Here is a 20,881-nt window from a genome sequence, read left to right on the forward strand (position 1 = left end):
AATTTAAGGGGGGGGGGTGAGGACCATATTTTGTTCCCATTGTGATTAGCGATTACAGTGTTTAAATCTGTTTCCCAAGCTGCCTTATGGGGCTTGGGCCCAGGATACCTTGAGGACCGCTTCTCCCCATACATTCCGCCCTGCACCCTCAGAACATCTGGGCAGCAACTACTGAGGGTCCCAGGGGCTAGATTAGCCTCCACAACAAGGAGGTCATATTCCATCATCGCCCCGACCCTCTGGAATACGCTGCCCATAGAGCTCCGCTCGGCCACCTCCCTGGCCCAGTTCAGGAAGGAGTTGAAAACCTTCCTGTTTCGATCAGCATTCCCCGATACAAGTTCCAGCTAGTCTCCCCCCCCCCCTCTGACAGCAGGGGTAGCTGGCTGATGGGGTTTTTAATATTGGTTTTAACAGTTGTATTGCATATGTATTGTTGTCTATGTTAATTTTTGTTTTAACTTGTTGTTGATGCGTTGTATTGTTTTGATTGCTGTTCACCACCCTGATCATAGGAAGGGCGGTATACAAATAAAATTTTTATTGTTTATTATTATTATAAGAGTTCTCATTTAAACAGGTATAGATCAAGCATGTTAATCCTTTATTGTTTTGAGAAGTGGGATTACATCAAAGAATTTATATATACCCACTCTCCTCCAGGTCAGCATTCTCTGAAGATGCCAGCCACAGATGCCGGCAAAACATCAGGGATAAACTCTTCTAGAACATGGCCACAAAGCCCAAAAAACCCACAAAAAACTAAAGAGAGTTTATCTTTACAAAATCTAGGCATGTGTTTTTTCACCACTGTGGTTTTATCACTGATTAGGAATCAAATGAAACTGAATCCAGACAAGACGGAGGTGCTCATGGTAGCGGCCCCGAAACCAAGAATTGGGTTGCAACCTCCAGTCCTAGATGGGGTCACACTCTCCTCCAGCGACTGTGTTCGCAGTCTGGGGGTGCTCCTTGACTCGTCGCTCCTGATGATAAATCAGGTAAATGCGACGGTCAGGAGTGCCTGTTATCAGCTTCGGCTGATACGCCAGCTGCACCCTTTTCTGGAAGTAAGGGATCTCGAGACGGTTGTGCACGCACTGGTAACCTCACGCCTTGACTTCTGTAATGCACTCTACATGGGGCTACCCCTGTGCTTGACTCGGAAATTACAGCTGGTTCAAAATATGGCAGCCAGGCTTGTCTCAGGAACATCTAGGAGGGACCACATTACTCCGGTTTTGAGGTCCCTCCACTGGCTGCCTATCAGCTTCCGGGCCCAGTACAAGGTGTTGGTTATCACCTTTAAAGCCCTAAATGGCTTGGGTCCAAGCTATCTTAGGGACCGCCTCCTCCCGTACAATCCTCCCCGCGCTCTCCGGTCCTCTGGGAGGAACTTACTACAGCCTTTAAAATCTAGGCTTGTGGCGACCTCCCAGAGGGCGTTCTCTGCTGTCGCCCCCAAACTCTGGAACGACCTGCCGGATGAGATCCGTCAGATAACATCATTAGACAGCTTTAAAAAAGCGGTCAAGACGGATCTCTTCCGGCAGGCCTTTCCAGATTAACCATCCCGGCCCAGGTTCCTGATTCCCTCATTCCTCCCGTGGCCCCATCTTAGTGATGGTTGAGGATCAACAGAGGGATATCAGGGTTTTTAGTTTTTAATTGTTGTTTTTATGCATTGATATTGTGTTTTAATATGTTATACTGTTTAATACTGTCTTAAGGGGGGGAGGGATAAAGTGTTTTTAATTGTCATATTTTATATTTTACTGTTGTTAACCGCCCGGATTGGTTTGCCAGAGGGCGGTATACAAATAAATATTATTATTATTATTATTATTATTATTATTATTATTAAATGTATATGCGTCATTTAGATACACAAACAGCATCATTACGAACACAATACAGCAACAAAGCAGAGAATTATTTTACCAAATATTTGCTCGTCAAATATGTGCCTGGGATAGATTTATAATTCCCTACATTTAAATAGATTTTTTTAAAAAAAACAACAATTAAATGTGGCATAAATACACACTCAATACAGTTCATTGTTATAAAATTTGTCTCTGTTTCTAGATATGCTGAATAAAAGCTAGGAAGAATAGCCAAAGTCGTTATGCTTATGTCTTTGACTGCAAGCATGATGTAGCAGGAAGAATTTACTGCCATGGCTCATCCCCATGTACTTCTGCCTGCTTCTGGGGGGGGGGGGGGCTGTCTGCTTCCCACAGCAAAAAAAAGTGTGTTTTTTTGCTTGAAAACAAAGTACATTGATGAAATGCACCTAGTTCTCCAGCCAAATCATAATTCAGTTGAAAACAGGACATGCACTTTCGGAGTGTACAAATGGAGAATGTGTTTTTAAAATTGGTCTGGTCATGATACTGGGCCACTACAGTATCTGTTGTCCATTGTTTTTATTAATACACAAGCTGATTTTAAATGTAATCTTAAATTTTGTATGTAGTGTCTTGCACCCCCTTTGCCTTTTCCACATGTTAGTTATATTAAAATCTGGAATTGAAATTCATTCATTTAGCATTGTTACAACTTGATGTAACAGCCAAAATAATCAACCCTGTGAAGGTATAAAATGTTGTTACTGTGGCACAACATTTAAGTAAAAAATATTTAAATAAACAAACTGGCACTTGTTTGTTGCATAAATGTTCACACAGAGACACATACCCAAGTCAACACTTGGTAGAAGAACCTTTGGCAGCAGTAAGTCTTCTTGGTAACTTTCTATCAAGTTTCTACATCTGGATCCAGCAATTTTTGCCTAATCTTAATGTCAAAAGTCTTCCAACTGGGTCCAAACCTAGTGGAAGTTATAATAGACACACTGGAATCATTGCTGAAAATTCATCACTCATATCTAATTTTAATCACTAATTTTGGTGTGTCTGCTCCCAAATATTTTATTTTATCATATCTATACCCTATATTTTATCTAAATCTAAAACAAAATCCAACTAAAACTTTGTTTTATAGAACAAGCAATTGTCTTAAAAATCATATGGTTAAAACAGTATAAACACATTTGAGACATAACGGAAAATTATAAAAGCACAGTACACCACTTTCAAATACATGCCACTTTCAAAGTATCTATAGTACTAAATCTGATCCAAATCTCTCTCCCACTACACAGTTATAGCACTTTAATATCGTTTTTCTTGCCATGGCTCTGTCCTATGCCATCCTAAGATTTATAGTTTCCATTATGTGTTTAGAATTCTTTGCCAGAGAGCCTCTGGGCCTCAACAAAAAGCAAATCCCAGGATTCAGCATGATGTAGCCATAGCATTTAAAGAAATATCAAAGTGCTATACAGTACTGTACTTGTGCAGTAAGAAGAAAATGCCAGTGGAGGAGTGGGATAAGCTGCTACATTAAACACTGGATTACAGGTGCTAAAAATGGCAGACCCAAGTAGAATTCCCTTCCCGTAATGTGTTAGGGGAATGTCAAAAGCCAATGTGGCATAGTGGTTTGAGTGTGGGACTATGATTCTGGAGACCAGGGTTTAAACTTCACTTGGTGATGAAAATCCACTGAGTGACTTTGGGCAAGACACATGCTCTCAGCCTCAGGGAAAGGCAATGGCAAAACCTCCTCTGAACAAATCTTGCCAAGAAAACCCCCACGATAGGGTCACCATAAGTCAGAAACTACTTGAAGGCACACAACAACAGTGTATTAACACAACTTGTCTATATATTTTCACCCTCAGCAGCAATCCTTTATCCAGCGTACAATCCACTCTTGCTTTTATTTTCTGCTCTTCCCCTTCTTCTACTGTCTGTAATAAAAACAACATTTGTCACAATATTTTCCTTCTGTAATTGTTTGTCAGCAAATGCACAAAACTGATCTGTTAATTTCAGGTCAAGACAAGAAAATTCTAGTGATACACTAAATCCTCTCTTCCCCTCAGTTCTTTTTTTCAAATTGTGAATATGTATGTGTCCCTAGGCATTTAGCATTTCTGAAGACAATAACCAATGCAATATCTGCATCAAAGACAAGCCGCCACTGTCTCCTTCAGGCTCTTTAATGGCTTCTGAGTACAGTACATGACTAATGTAGACAGGGCACTAATTTTGCCTTGTTGCTAAACTTGACCTCCTTAAATGGTGTAACATAATTGCATTCAGTGCATTAATTTGTTTTGGAAAATGGTCGGCGTGAAGCATATTAACTGTATCTGAAAAAGAGTTAGAAGTGAACAGAAAGCAGTGCTTAGAATGGAGTTGTTAGAACTGAGCAACAAATTGTTCTAGACCAAGTGTGCCCAGCTTGGAAGGAGGTAGGGGCCGAAATTAAGATCGGCTAAGGATGTTCGGGCCGCCAACAGTTTTAGGTGAAATGTAGGACATTTAGGCAAAATATAGGGCATTAAAAACATGGGGGCATGACCAAATAAAAGCTGGAAGCAAAATACAAATCCATACTACTTAGCCATGCTCAAAATAGAGGACATTGTGGAATCCCTCCTCCTGGACAGGAAGGCTGAGATGGGGGACATGTCTGGGAAAAGATGGGAAAGTCTAGTCACCCTGTCAGGGGGCAAAGTGACTTGGCTTTGAGGTTTTGAGTGTTTCCATAACTTATTCTAGTTGAGCTGCAACACTGGCAGGATACAACTTCTGGCAGTGAAGCAGGCCCTTATTACCACACTGCCAGCACAAAACAACAACCACCCTGAAATATTTTTGCTTTCAAACAAGGCATGTTGGTAGTGTACGCTTTGCTTTTCAAGGTGAAATGGACTTTTGGGAACACAAATCAGATTAAAGCAAGGAGCATAATGCTCCTTGCATCTGGCCCACACATTATGAAGTGCTTACCTCTAGTCCACACCAAACTGACTGCTTTTTATAAGAGGACAAGGATTTTTTAACAACATTTTACTTTGGAAGTGACTTTATTTTCATGATAAGTAGATTCCAGTCAAGAGATGCTGTACGTTTCCTTGTACAGTTCAAATAATCAGTCTTGATTAAATAAACAGCATCAGAAAATGTTGATCTTTACTTATCTCTTGTGAGTTACATTTCATTTTTATGCTTTATGCTTAAGTGCACTAATACATGGTATAGAAATGTATTAGCTACTTTTATGCCTCGCAGATGGACTGTTTCGAAATGAACTGTAGACTCTTGTTCTCTGCCCAGGCTTTGCATATGCAGTTGTAATACAGTTCATTATAGTATAAAGTGGCTAAATTGTGGGAACCTCTTGCTCTTTGTGAGAAGTAAAATTTCCAAAAGCTTTCTTTTGCGCACTGAAACATAAGCTTATAAGAGTTCTGATTGGTATATTAGTAAGAGCCATTATGTTGTTTTGAAATAATAACAACTTGCAGTAATTGGGGAGAATCAGCTGGGTGAAAAGATTAGTTGAGAAGACGACACTAGAAGTGATTCAGGGATTCCTTTTATGATCTATAGAGAATTGAGTTGGAACAGTGCTGTGATAATTCAGTCTCCAATGTTCAATCCTGTCATGCTGTTTTGCTTAATTTCAACTTCTTATTAACTGTGCATTTCAAAGTGATGATATAATAAGAGGGTTAACAGAGACGGTTGCTAGTTTTAATGAACAAGTTACGGAAAATTTTTCATAAGGGATCAAGAACTTGCATCAACAAAACTGAGTAGTCTAGCAGGGAGAGATATTAAAATGAAGGTCAAATAAAACATGACTGAAAATGCAGTTTAAAAAGCCCCTTCAGTGCATGTTGGCTTATTAGATGAGGACTTTTGAGGTGTTAATTTTAATCACATTGGTGCAGGCCTCATGCTATCTGAGCTAGTAAACCTGTGTCTGTACTATTTTGGACTCTAAGTGAGGATTATGGTTCCATAAGTCCCTTTTTAACATAAAATCATACATATAGGTAATAAACATGTCATGGGAAGGACAAGGAGAACGCCTTTCTATATGGAGAAGCATTTCATCTTTTCTTGCTATGGAGGAGAACTTAATCATCTGAGTCCCCACGTACAATCAGAAGTGACACAGCTGACAAATAGAAATAGTACTTCGGTGCAGCAACTTAACAGTATATGTGCCATGAAATATGTTAGGCACTGGCACTAGAATCATAGAATCATAGAGTTGGAAGAGACCACAAGGGCCATCCAGTCCAACCCCTGCCATGCAGGAAATCTAAATCAAAGCATCCCCGACAGATGGCCATCCAGCTCCTCTTTAAAAACCTCTAAAGAAGGAGATTCCACTACACTCGGAAGGAGTTTGTTCCACTGTCAAACAGCCCTTACTGTCAGGAAGTTCTTCTTAATGTTGAGGTGGAATCTCTTTTCCTGTAGCTTGCTTCCATTGTTCCGGGTCCTGTTCTCTGGAGCAGCAGAAAACAAGCTTGCTCCCTCCTCAATGTGACATTTCTTCAAGTATTTAAACAGGGCTATCATATCACCTCTTAACCTTCTCTTCTCCAAGCTAAACATCCCCAGCTCCCTAAGTCGATCCTCATAGGACATGGTTTCCAGAACCTTCAATTTGTGGTCTACTTGGACTCCCAGATCCCTTTCATACATAGTCTCATTCAGTCAGGTGTCATCCATCATATATCTGTTCAATTCATTTTTCCACCCTAAGTGCAGTACCTTACATTTCTCTGTGTTGAAATTCATTTTGTTAGCTTTGGCCCAACTTTCTAATCTATTAAGGTCATTTTGAAGTTTGATCTTGTCCTCAGGGGTATTACCAACTCCTCCTAATTTGGTGTCATCTGCAAATTTGATAAGTATACCCCCAATTCTGTCATCCAAGTCATTGATAAAGATGTTAAACAACACTGGGCCCAGGACAGACACTTTTCCAGCCAGCATACTATTTGCAGTATTGAGCATGTATTTTGACTTGTTTTTAATGCCACTTACATGAGCAGCAAGTAATCTGTTTGTAATCATTGTTCTCATTAAGAGCTATTATGTTTTATGTTAGTCTTAAAGGCAAAATCAAAGTTTAAAAAATCCATATGCAAGCGTATGACTGGAAGAAATATGACTTACAAGAAGAAAGACTAAAAATGTATTTTCAGTCAGAATCATAAGGAAGAGACATTGGAGGCCCTGAGGTCCAATCTCCTGCTCCATGCAGGCTTTGAAATGAAGATTGCAACCATGTCCTCCTTCAAATATGGCTGTACAATCTCGGTTTAAATTCCCTTCCCCAGTGAAAAAGCCTACTAGCCCACTGGCTGAGGCAGACTGTGTTGCTATTAAATAGCTTCATTTACTGTTAGAAAGTTTCTCCTCATAAGATCTTTCCTAGCACTTTTCACCACTGGTTCTAGGTCTGCCCTTTGGATCATCATAAGGTTTGGTTCCAGCCCCTTCAATTGATACCAAAACCCATAGATGCTCAAGTCCAATTAAATGGTGTATTAAATGCTATCCTCAAGGACATCTAAGGGGGTGTGGGCCACACCAGGTGACACCCAAAGGGGTGACACCATTGTTCCCCAAAGATCTGCCTTTTGGTAGAAACAGACTGTGGCATTTGCCTGCATCCCTTTAAAACACTGAAGAGATGGGGAGAGTTGGGTGCGGCTTTAAAAACATCACATCTTACCAAATTTTCACTTCAGCCACATGAAACTATGTATGTATAATTACGTTTAGGGTATGCATATAATACTATAATTTAAACGTATAGTTTTAATTTTGCTAGTTGTTTCTTTCACAACTATTACCATTACACTCAGTGATACACAGGAATTACAATTTATGAGCAACATTAGTACAACCAACCATTACTAAGGATGGTGTGGTATGGAAGGAGGTCAAGGGAGCTGACACTGAGTTACTGCACCAGGTTATGCCAACCCTAGTAATGCCATTGGGTCTCCCTTATATAAAATGGCAAAATCAACGTTTGCTTTTTGGATATTTTTAAAAAAATATTTTCAAGCCATGGGTGGTTGAATCCATGGATTAAGAGTCTTTGGATACAGATGGCCAACTGTAATATTCTCTTCTCTTGGCTATTATTAATGTTATTGTAGCAGGGTTTATTGGTTTCTTTATATGATTGCTTGAGTGCATGTTAGTTAGACCACTGTCTGCTTCTTGGCAATCTTATCAACAAAGTAAGGATAGAGTGGAACAATTAAATAAGTGCTCCAGTGGCATCCCTGAGGTTGGTGTCATCCAGTGTGGGGGAGGGCAAACTGCCTTGCCCTCCTCCCCAACTGCCCAGGCCACTGCAGCCTCCCTACCTAGAAAGGCCTTCAGGATCCAGCATGGCTGCAGCCAACCCAAACCCTGAAAGCAACGCCACCCCAGAAAGGCACTGGACCCTAAAGCTACTGAGTAGGGTAGCACTGTGGCCTCCAGAGGGCCCATTAAGGGTCCTATGTGGGTGTTGGGTGAGTAGGAAAGTGCTCTTTCTCACTAGCCCAGTAGCCATGCCAGTCGTTCCGGTGTACCGCCCCACCAGGTGGCACCCCCCTCTGGGGTGTCACCCCATGTGGTTCACACACTCCTAGTGATGCCACTGAAATGCTCCCATTCTTTGATTGGCAAAAGTATTAGAAATCATAATAGATTCAGACACAGACTAGCTGGAGGCTTAACATAGTGAGTCCAGTGTCAGAAAATTGTTCATGCCAAAACCTTGCTTCCTTGTGAAAAGTGGAGATTTCTAATCATTCTGAGAAAACTTGATCCTGTGCTTATGTAGGAGCATACATAATTCCTTGAGTAGTGCATTTCCCTTTCAAAGCAAATATTCTTGCCAGCAATAATTTGACTAAATGTAGTCAGAAGATACAGAGAATGATATATGGTTCATTGTTATCAATCTGCTGCTGCTTCATAAATCACAAGAAGCACCTGTTGAACAATCAGTAATATACTGTGGAAATGGACAGTTGAAGGTGATGTAGGGGAGCATTTGGATATTCTATAGATGGAATAGGCTTATCTCCACTTAATTGTTTCATTTCATTGTCAATGTCTCTGAATATCATGATTACTTATCACATGGAAAATATAATATGTTCCTTGCCTTAGGGGGTGATTCATGCATCACCCTTCTGAAGAAGAACATATTTATTTGCATTCCCTGCATGTGTTTTGGACTATAAAAGAAGCATACCACCTCCGTTCTTTGCATGACCATTAGAGGCAAACAAAACTTTCTTGGGAAGCTTGAAGGGCCAGCTTACCCCTTGCTTTTATCTGTGATTCCTCAAGGAGGAGTGCTTTACTTAGCAGTTCCTACTCATCCATACCCAACAAAAGTTGCTGCCACAAAGAGGTAAATGGGTCAAAATGTGGTAGCAACTTCACTGCCCCATAAGGGTAAGGAAAAACAAAAGGGTATTTGTGTTAATAGTTGTTCCAGCCCAATCTTCCTGTATGGAGGAGTGCACAAATGCATGTACAAATTCTTAATATTGCTTAAGGGTTTTTTAATGTTGCTTAACCACTGTGTTGTTAGGATCCTGGTTCTTGGGTTCCAACACACCCCAGTATGACCATGCAAGAACATTATGTCTATATAAATAAAGGGCTGGGTAATTCTTAATAGTAATTTGTATGTATAGTCAGCCCTTTATTTTTTTATCCACCAATTCAACTATCCATGGCTTCAAAATATAACAAAAAGAAATAAATTCCAGAAAGCAAACCTTTAAGTTGCTATTTTATATAAGGAATACCATTTCACTATGCCAATGGGACTTGACCATCCACTAACTTTCATTTCCATGGGTGGTCCTGGAGCCAAACCCCAGCATATACCAAGGGACCACTGTAATTCCTAATAGTTCATGTTGGGTTCCAAGAGATAAGAAAATGGGTAACAATTTCATTGCAGTGGAGAAAATAAAGAAGTGTATTTTGGATATGCAGTAACAGCAAACTCTTAGCTTTTACAGAGGGAGTGCAACTCCATTCAAGATAAGGTGCATCTGCAATTTCCAGAAATGATAATCACCAAGCCATAGGGCCTCCATCTTGTTGTGATTCAGTTTTGTGGCCTTCCTTCATACTGTTACTGATTCTACACTAGCTCAGCATATTCATAGCCTCACTTGATTCAGAAAACCAGAAGTAGATTGGGGTGTCATCAGCATGTTCATGGCATCTCACTCACATGATGACCTCACCCAGCAGCTTTGTATTGATGTTTAAAAGCATGGGGGATTAGAGGTATCTTTGCAGGATAAATTCATATGCCATGAATTTATGCAAAACATACCTCATTGCCAGTTTCTGACATGGGTTCCATAGGTAGGAATGAATCTACTACATCATCATGATTTTGATACCCAACCCTCTGAGTTGATCCAGTAAGATACCATGATCAAGTTCAAATAGTATCAGCAGTCTCACACAAACACCACCATAGCCTTTTTAGGGTAATTAAAGTCATTTTCAGTGCCCAGCCCAAGCCTGTAGTCAGCTTGAAATGAGTTTACATACACCGGACCAAAATGAAAAATAGAACTCTACTGAGTTGTTTGGGTAGAGTGCCCACATTAAAAGCTGGACTACAGTTTTTCCCTTAATCATAACATTTGCTAATACAATTTGAATTTTGAAAGTGGAACTTTGCAGTTTTGTGTCTATAGAAGGGAAATCTGTGAGAAAATGATGACAGGTAATTCTGTCAGTGCAAATAACTGATCTTGGGGGGATTTTTCTTTCTAGCATATTGCATAACATACGATGAAATGAATGTAGTAAGCTACAAGATTCTCTCCCCTGCTCCCCCCTGGCAATGTACTGGAGTGACATAGACTTAAGGATTGAATTTTTATTTGACACTGGTGGAAAGACTTTCCTCCACTGTATTTGAGGGATGCTGGGGCAGCTGTATGGCAAACTCACCTCTAACAGAAGAAACTGTCCTCTGCAGCATCTGCTGCTTCAGGTGGTTGATTCACAGAATCTAATGTTCCTGCCCTTGTAATAAACTATATAGCAAAGATGAAGACCAAGAAATCTCCATGTTTCAATGCTGGTGTATGCTTTGGGGATACACTTGGCAAAATGATCTTGGAAGTTCCCTGTGTTGAATAGGTGGTCACTTTGATAGTTGCAGATAGTTGCTTGCTTTTTTCCTCTGGGTTTCATACACAGTCACAGAGGGAGAAAGCAAACTGAGTGGAGAATTCAGTTTCATCTCCTTACATAAGTGACTGCTTAAATACTAGGGATGAGGGCAGGTGAGCAGATAGCAAGGAACAACAAGGTCATGAGACAATGGGTTAGGCTCCAGCTAGGGGTCTATTGCAGCTAAGAGCCTACAGTCAGGATTCATGAACAGCTAGGCCTGTGCAGTTGCAGCTGGAAGCTGTGTTAGAGTAGGAAAGACAATCCAAGAATCCAGGTATGAGGAACAAGAGTTCTTCTTTTCTTCTTAATAATTCCTACTTCTAACAACGCAAAATGAGCTGATGCCATTTATTTTTTGTAATTTATAATTAATTAATTAATTATAATTAATTCTTGAAAGTAAGAGAATAAAGAAAATGTTGGGAAATTTTTCTTTAGCCCTGAAATATATAAGGTTGTGATTGTTGTGGTTATGGTGGAGATGGTTATTTCTTCTTTCCATTCTTTTCTAACTGCATCCTAAACTTATTCTGCAGACCATCAGTTTAACTTATTATAATGTGACATATAAGTTGGTACAACAAAATGTTAATCTCACCATATCCAGCATGCTAAAGAGGTTCCATATATATACAGTGGGGCAAAAAAATTTATCAGCCACCCATTTTTCACGGCTCTCCCACTTAAAAGATTAAGGGGCCTGTTAATTGACATCATAGGTAGACAAAACAATCCAGACAATACTTTGTCTTGATTTGGAAAGAAATTTATTTGCAAATTATGGTGGAAAATAAGTATTGGTAAATATCAAAAGTTCATCTCAATACTTTTGTATATATCCTTTGTTGGCCATGCAGAGGTCAAACGTTTCTTGTAAGTCTTCACAAGGTTGGCACACACTGTTGGCTGGTATGTTGTCCCATTCCTCCATGCAGATTCCTCTAGAGTAGTGATGTTTGGGGCTGTTGCTGGGCAACACAGACTTTCAACTCGATCCTAAGGTTTCTGATGGGTTGAGATCTGGGAACTGGCTAGGCCACTCCAGGACCTTTAAACGCATTATAAAAGCCACTTTATCATTGCCCAGGGGGCGTGTGCTTGGGATCGTTGTCATGCTGAAAGTCCCAGCCACGTTTCATCTTCATGCCTTGCTGATTGGAAGGAGGTTTGCACTCAAAATCTCACAAGATATGGCCCATTCATTCTTTCCTGTACACGGATCTTGTCCTGGTCCCTATACAGAGAAACAGCCCCAAAGCATGATGTTGCAGACCCCCATGCTTCACAGTAGCTATGGTGTTTCTTTGGATTCAATCGGCATTCTTCCCTCCAAACACACGAGTTGTGTTTCTTTACCAAAAGTTCTACTTTTGGGTTTTCATCTGACCATATGACGATTCTCCAATCTCTTTCTGGATTTATCCAATGCTTTCTAGCAAACGCAGACGTCCCGGGACATATTCTGGCTTAAGCAGAGGGAACACGTCTGGGCACTGCAGGATCTGAGGTCCCTGGCGGCGTAGTGTGTTTACTGATGGTAGCCTTTGTTACGTTGGTCCCAGCTCTCCACAGGTCATTCACTAGGTCCCACCGTGTGGGTTCGGTGGATTTTTTGCTCACCATTCTTGTAGATCATTTTGACCCACGGGTGAGAGCTTGCGTGGAGCCCCAGATCGAGGGCGTTGATCAGTGGTCTTGTATGTCTTCCATTTCTAATTATTGCTCCCACAGTTTGATTTTCTTCACACCAAGCGTGCTCGACTATTGCAGATTCAGTCTTCCCAGCCTGGTGCAGGTCTACACTGTTGTGTTGGGTGTCTTTCGACAGCTCTTTGGGTTTCACCATAATGGAGTTTGGAGTGTGGCTTTGTTTGAGGTTGTGGACAGGGGTCGTTTATACTGATAAAGGGTTTTCAAACGGGTGCCATTAAATGCAGGTAATAGAGTGGAGAACAGAGGAGCCTCTTAAAGAAGAAGAAGTTACAGGTCTGTGAGAGCCAGAAATCTTCGTGTTTTTGACGGTGAACAATACTTATTTTCCACATAATGTGCAAATAAATATTTTCCAATCAAGACAAAGTGATTGTCTGGATTATTTTCTCATTTGGTCTCTCATAGTTGGAGGTCTACCTATGATGTTCATTACAGGCCCCTCTCATCTTTTTAAGTGGGAGATTATGCACAATTGGTGGCTGACTAAATATTTTTTTGCCGCCACTGTATATTTGTGTGTGGTTTTTTGGGCTATGTGGGCCAAGTTGTTTTAGATGATGTTCCTCCCGACGTTTCGCCAGCATCTGTGGCTGGCATCTTCAGAGAATGCTTGCCTGTGTCCGGGAATGCTGCCAGCACACACACACACACACTGATAACAATGGCACAGCGAAGAAAACAAGCTAGGCAACCAACAGACAGTTTACAGACTTTCTCCTGTCCAAATAGATGTCAGCCACAAACCAAGCCAAGTTTAGGATTCTAGAAGTCTGCAATGCCCAGTTCAGTCCAAGGTTTGAGGATGCCAGAGGGGTAAGTTGTGAGTCTGTACAGAGGTCGTAGGTTTCAAGGGTAGTCACAGATCTAGGACGCCAAGGGTCCCGGAAAAGAACAGAGGAGCCAGAGCCAACAGCATTCAGTACATTGAACTTGTAATAAACTCTGACAAAGGGTCGGTGTTTCCGAACTCTTAAATCACAGAACCACTCCTCCTTATCACAGCTGTTTCTGTATCTACAGAATGCTTCTCTGCAAGCCTCCTAGAACGCTGCAGGCATGCCCTTTCTGCTCTCCGTTGGAGAAAGGGAGGAACCTCCATGCTTTGCTGTTCTAAGTCTCCCAAGTCTGGCACTTCACTGGGGCAAGACTGGGATGCTGAGCTCAGGCTCCTCTGGAGGAGACCCCAGAGAGATAAGATCTGGCTGAGCCACAACCACTGGGGTGGCAGAGCAGAGCTGGGACCTGGCAGGGCAGAAACTGGGCCTGGCACAGACTCAGGTTCCTCTTGCACCTGAGGAGCTAAGGGCCTCCTCGAGTCCTCCTCTTGGCTGGCCATACACCGGGGAAGGACTTGGGTAATGTATTGTGTGACCTGGAAAGGCAGGAGTGATTTGTGTGTTGTTCTGTTGCTAATGGCTGCCTCAGGCGTGGGAGGGTCTGCAAAAAGGATTAGTGTCTGCTTGATTAGTGCTCATTGTCTGTTGGGAGATTTGCTCTTTTGCATTTGTGTGATCTTCACTTGCTATTTTTCAGGACTGGTAGCCAAACCTGTGTTTACTTTAAGGGTTTCCTCTTTCTGTTGAAAGCAGAAAAATCAGCAGTAGCAGAACATGTCACAAACCATCCTGGGCATAAAATACTGTTTGAAAAACACTGAAAATTCGTGGACCATGCAATCACTACCATGTCAGGATGTACAAGAAGCATTGAAATCCACAAACACCTGGAACTTTTTTCAACAGGAAAGATGAAACCCTTTGAAGTAACAAGGTTTGACGCCAGTCCTGAAAAATATAGCAGATAAAGACTCAACAAATGCAAAAGAGAAATTCTCCCAGTAGACAAGGAGCACTATCAAGCAGATACTAATCCTCTTTTGGCAGATCTCCCACCCTGAGGCCTACCATAGCAACAAAAACAATACACAATGCAAATCACTCATGCCTTCCCAGGTCACACAATATATATATCCAACTCCTTTCCAGGCAAGCACTCTCTGAAGATGCCAACCACAGATGCTGGTGAAACTTCAGAAGAAACTCGTTCTAGAACATGGCCACAGTAGCCCGAAAAACCACAAAAGAAAACTATAGATGCCAGCCATGAAAGCCTTCAACTTCACACAGGTTCCATAAACATTCAGCTAAATCATTTCCAGTGTGCAAACTAAATGCCATGCTTCTACTACACATCTCAATAGTCTTTGTCACCCGGGAAATAATATTCTGACTGGTCAAGAATATGTGTTTGCATTTGGACAATTTTTAGTAGATGGGCTATTTTATTCTTTTGAACGTGCATAGAATCTACAACTTTATGACAGTTTATTTATTTTTATTATCTTACAGTCCAGTACGATTTACTAAATGCCTTGAATGAGGGAATCAGTCGTGCTGATGTCATCATCACTATCAGGGGGGGCGTGTCCATGGGGAGAAAAGGTATGTGCAAAGAACTCTAGTAAATGGAAGCTCAAGTATAAACGTGGATGCTAGGAAATAAACACATTAAAGAATGAAAGGGGTAGCAGAAGGTTTCTAGAGCAGGTCTGAACCCCCCAGGAAATGTGAATGAGGGGGATTTTGTTTGATGTTTGTTATTGTTTTGCTTTAAAAAAACTATTGGGACATCAGAGCCTAAATGCTCCTGAGCTTTCCTGGATTAGATCCTGCTGCCATTATGTCCCTATCACTTTGCATAGGGCAGCAGGAGAAGTCTCTAGGCCCTTTACAACCTCCTTCCCATCACACACATCACTGAGGCTTGAGATCTTGCCGTACCTCCTAAACTGAATTTGGATCTCTCATGCACACTAACATAATATTGTTTACAGGGACACAATAGTATGGTCCCATCAAGTCAGGAACGTGCAGGGGTCAGTTACTCCTCTCACTGTACAGTTGACCTTGAGGCATCTTGATAACATGGGAACGTTGGGCAAGTAGGATACACTTCTCCCTTATTTTCACTCAGTTTATAGATCTTTTATTTAATCAGTTTTTCTATAAGTTTGTTGTTTGCATACTTAGGCAGTTCACAAATACTCTGAAGCTCCCATCCAGAGCACAATTTATACACCACTGTTTCTCTTTCACCTCTTTGCAGTTCATCACATTTTCTGATGTTATTGATTCAGTGGATGGAGAGGGCAAGACAACTGGAAAAAGTTTTTATTTAAAAACAACACAACATTTTCTGCACTGTATTACAATGACACTAAACTATCTGTATTTTTCTTTTCTTCTGTAAGCTGTTCGTTCATGATTGAGAGAGAGGGTATGCATTTCAGGGGGGAAATAAGGGAAAGAGACACATTTGTAGTTCCATATTGCTGAGTTTTCAGACATCTTCTAACTGAAAAGCAAGGTCTTGTTTTGTTTGGCTTGTTTTAATGGAGCAAAGAGTGAGCAGGGTTGTTTTCATTGCACTGGAAAGCTATTCTTACTCCTCATCCAAATTCAGGAGGTGCTATAGGATGTGTACAACTTTGAAAGAATTGCACCGGTAGTGAGTTAGTTAATGAAGCTGTGGCACACTTTTCAATTATCACCTGTAATGGCCTTTCCCTCTTAAAAGACAGAGTAATTTTTGGAAGGATTTTAAAAGTGAACGGTAGGTTAAACCAGGTGGTTAGAAGAAGGAAGGGAGAGGAAAAGATAGCATAGTGTAAACAACGTGGTCCGAGAGTGGGCCACCGAGAATTATTTGTAGTTCGTTTGAGCAGGGGCTGCATGTCCAGTTGGAAGAAATGGTGTTTTGCCAACAGTCTGAAGAATTTGATCAGAGGGCTTTAACTGAGTGTCCGTGGGAGGAGACAATATTCTGGAAGGCAAAAGGGCTGGAGAAAATATTCAAACTGACCATAAAGGAAACAAGACAAATAGTGCAAGGACCAACAGTGGGAGGCAAAAAAAACATGCACAGGCAGCAAGTCAAGGGGACACATGGTCTTCAATGTCTGTACACTAATGCACAGAGCATGGGAAATTAGCAAGATGACTCGAACTTCTAGTACAACAAAGCAATAGATATAATAGGCATCACTGAAACCTGGTGGGATGAGTCTCAGAACTGGAATGTAGAAATAGAGGGTATAACCTTTTTAAAAGAAATGGAACCAAACAGGAAGGGAGGAAGAATAACACTATATGGTCAGAGAGATTTATACCATTGAAAGAGATCCGAGCATCAATACTGGCAACCAGGTGGAGAGCATCTGGATAAAAATTAAAGGGAAGGAAACAACAAGGATGTTATGGTGGGAGTCTACTACAGAACCCCCAGTCAGATGGAGGAATTTGATGACGCCTTTCTAGAACAGATGACTACACACTCAGAAAGGAGAGATGTAGTAATGATGGGTGACTTAAACTATCCTGATATTTGCTGGAATTCAAACTCAGCCAAATCCTCAAGGTCTAGCAAATTCCTCACTTGCCTCAAAGACAATTTCATTTTCCAAAAGGTGGAAGAGGCAACAAGAGGGTTAGCTATTTTAGATCTGATCCTAACCAACAAGCATGACTGGGTTAATGGGGTGCAAGTGGTGGGATCATTAGGGGGAAGTGACTATGTTCTCCTGGAGTTTGTTATACAGTGGAAAGGAGAAGCCAGGCATAGTCAGACACGCATCCTAGACTTTAGGAGAGCTGATTTCAATAAACTTAGAGAAATACTGGGGGTGGTGATCCCATGGTCAGGAATACTAAAAGAGAATGGAGTTGTTCTGCCCTTCAGTGAAACAGGTGCTGTAAACAAATGTTCTTACTAATCATGATAACAACATCATGAACATCATCATCTTGGTTATATTTAGATCTCAGTACACTCAAAGAGAACATTACTAGTGAAAGACTCTAGTCAGTGCTCTTAGAACAGCCTTTCCCAACCTCGTGCTCTGAACATTTTGAACTACAGTTTTTCAAATTTCTGACTATTGACCTTGCTAGCAGGAGCTGATGGGAGACAAAATGCAAAATTTTGGAGGAGCTCAAGCTGCAGAAGGTTGTCCTCAAGATGAAAATGGTATTCAGCTATATAAAATTGAGTAGTAACACCGCTGTGAGGCCCTTTATATTTTAAACATATTTTGTTGCACTTCAGTCCCTTTGCATTTTATTGCTGTTAATTGATTGCAGCACTATTGTTGAGAAAAGGGGGTATAAGAATGATAAATTTCCTTGGACTGAACAAAGCTTCATCAGACAGATGTCTTAATGAATAGCTTTGAATATGGTTTTTTCCCCCTTTTAAACAGGACTATCTTAAACAGGTGCTGGATATTGATCTTCATGCTCAGATTCACTTTGGCAGGGTTTTTATGAAACCAGGGTGAGTAGTCTTTCCAATGTGAAAAAGAGAGAAAGTGTCTCAGGATATGTAAAAAATCCCTCATGTTAATTTTTATTTTTTTAAAAATCAATTTAGAAATGTTATATTAAACTAGATTAAACTGTATACATGTGAAAATAGTTACAAAACAAGTTCATATTCAGCCTGCAAGGTTCTGAAAGAATCATCTCCAAAGTTTATGCCTGGCAACTGATGGTTCTCAAAGGCATTCTATCTTTACAGTTTATTTTTCTTCATACATGTATTAAGATTGACCTTAACAGCTTGGAAGCGGGATGTTTATGCGGTATATCAAAATCTGAACTTTAAAGTAGACAGCTAAACTACAGATCTCCATTTAGACCACAAGGGGCTAAAGTACCAACCCTCTATAAACAGTCTATTTCCCTTATTAACAAACTCGTCCTTCTGAGAAAAAAGGCTTTCCAGCACTCAGAAATGTAGATCCTTGAAAGAATTATTCTACTCTAAAAATTGACCAATGAAAGGAGAACTTAACTTTTTTTACTATTACTATTATGAGGATGTTCTCCTTTACAACTTTTTAGAGCCCTAGATGTCGGTGTAGAATAAAATACAGGCATTGAAAAAACACAGAGAAGTTGAAGAAAAAAGTGCCCTCAAAATGAAGGAACTGGAACTAGTGTAGTGGTTTTAGCGTTGGACTATGCCTCCTGGAAACCAGGGTTGCAAATGCAGCTTGGCCAATGAAATCCACTGGGTTTCCATCACGCACATACTGAGCCAACTTGGCTCAACTCCTGCATTTTCCAACAATAAAAGCCAAGAGGTGAATAAAGGCCCAGGGAGGAGCTAAAACATAAGCAGCAGTTTGAAGTGGTGGCTCCCAGATGAGTCAACTTTGCTCCAGCCACACCTTCTGGGAGAAGGGGAGAATAGAGTAAAGCAAAGCCAGCAACTCAAGGAGTTCAGTCAAGAGAAGGTTCACTCCATCCTTGCCTTTACCAACTGAAATAAGGAAAGGGAGATCTCCCAGCTGAGCTTAGCCTTCTTCCAGAATGTAGTTCAGTCAAGATCTGTTTTCCTGTCCTCTCTCCCTTCTCTGAGGGAGCAAGACTTCAAGGAGAGGCCTCTGAGGAGGATTCCATTGTGTAAATTCAAGGGTGGAGGTTCTCTGTCTATGATGAGTAGGGCCTTGCATATTTACTTCAAAGATGATTTGTCCATTTAGGAGAAATATATGAGTCCCACTTTGATAATTAATTCTTTTTTAAAATACAGGCAGTAAAAACTGCTCTGCATTTTGTAGTCATGATTAACATCTGAGGCCACATAAAGTCACTTCAGTATTCTTTACAACATCTGTCAATGTGCTATTGTTGAATAATGCTTATTAATTTTAGTAGATATTGATATAGCACAGCAAGGGCACAGGCGTGTATGTGACAAGGTGATACCATTTTTAAAAAACAAAATTCTTGAAATGTCCAGTAGAAATGTTACCACACTGTAAATCCCCTGGAGTATTCATTTTATTTCAAGATTAAATGGTAGTTCCCTTCATAGTTTTAACAACTAGGTTTCCTTCCTAGGTTGCCAACAACCTTTGCAACTTTGGATATTGATGGTGTAAGAAAAATAATATTTGCACTCCCAGGTAAGTTTTATTACATTATAAATACAGTTGCCCTTCAAAGGTGAAAAAGTAATAGTAATGTCTATTTTCTAAGTTTCTAAATCCATAAACCTTGAAAAATTTAATCTGGGCCTTTTGCATCTTTTCCTGTTGCATCTTCCATATAAAATAGTACAGTAGGTACAACATTTCCTCTATGCCTAGCATAGATATGAAATCTCAAAAGGTAGTATCATAATATAACAATTGTTTATCATTCTCTAAATAATTTTGAATTGCCTATCTGTAACCTATGTTTTGATCTTTAGGGAATCCTGTGTCAGCTGTTGTTACCTGCAATCTTTTTGTTGTCCCAGCACTGAGGAAGATGCAGGGAATCCTGGATCCCCGTCCTACTATCATAAAAGCCAGGGTAAAAGTCTTTAAAATATGAGTTTTAGGTGCCATAGTGCTGGTGTCACATTATTGATGAAAATACCTTCTAAATTAGGGATAGAGAAAATGTGGTCCCAGTGCTGTTTTTCCCCATCCCAATCACCCAAAGGTTCACTGTAAAAAAATTGTTTGAATTCACAGATGACTACTCAAAGAACAGACTGCCCCAAATGCGTCCTAGAATATGTGATTCAATTTCATCATGTTTTCCCTTACCCTGGGCCATTTTAGGCTTAGGAGGGTTAACTTCCAGGTCACTTCCTGTGGAACAAAGACTTCCCTTGTCCCTAAAATGGCCCAGAGATTATTAAAAATGGGGATAAAAATGGAAGGTTGTGGCATTTAGAGGTATGTTGGACCAAAAAATAATTAAGAGTAGGAATGCAGCCCTCCCAAGCTCCCTGCAGGTGCAGTGCAGGCTTGTAACCTCCAACGATTGCCCACCCCTATTCTGATATCACACAAGTTCCCTCAGTTTAGCTATATTAATGAGATCAGAAAAGACAGTGGCTGACCTTATGCAATATCACATTAGTGAAGATACTTGTAACCTTAGTTCTTTGAACGGTCATCTGTGAATTCAAACAAATGGGTTTTCTATGCCTGCACAGGCACATCTGGAAAATAATAATAATAATAATAATAATAATAATAATAATAATAATAATAATAA

At 40.5% G+C, this 20,881-nt stretch overlaps 1 protein-coding gene across 24 annotated transcripts in view; it reads left to right on the plus strand.

The window, feature by feature from the left end:
* The window catches only part of GPHN (gephyrin), a 671,572-nt gene that overhangs the window by 457,047 nt on the left and 193,644 nt on the right, over positions 1 to 20,881 (plus strand). For 5 of the 24 annotated variants that reach the window (XM_042462624.1, XM_042462653.1, XM_042462635.1 and 2 more), the window contains 5 exons: positions 8,443 to 8,446; positions 15,178 to 15,267; positions 18,085 to 18,155; positions 19,730 to 19,794; positions 20,082 to 20,185. The exons of 18 other annotated variants lie outside the window; for them this stretch is intronic. In XM_042462624.1, coding sequence (XP_042318558.1) covers positions 8,443 to 8,446; positions 15,178 to 15,267; positions 18,085 to 18,155; positions 19,730 to 19,794; positions 20,082 to 20,185 — 334 coding nt within the window. Of the gene's footprint in view, positions 1 to 8,442; positions 8,447 to 15,172; positions 15,268 to 18,084; positions 18,156 to 19,729; positions 19,795 to 20,081; positions 20,186 to 20,881 lie in introns of those variants that run through there. One more of the 24 variants, XM_042462519.1, reaches the window with a different exon arrangement.

The sequence above is a fragment of the Sceloporus undulatus genome, chromosome 1 (genome assembly GCF_019175285.1).
Source record: "Sceloporus undulatus isolate JIND9_A2432 ecotype Alabama chromosome 1, SceUnd_v1.1, whole genome shotgun sequence".
Lineage (NCBI taxonomy): Eukaryota > Metazoa > Chordata > Lepidosauria > Squamata > Phrynosomatidae > Sceloporus > Sceloporus undulatus.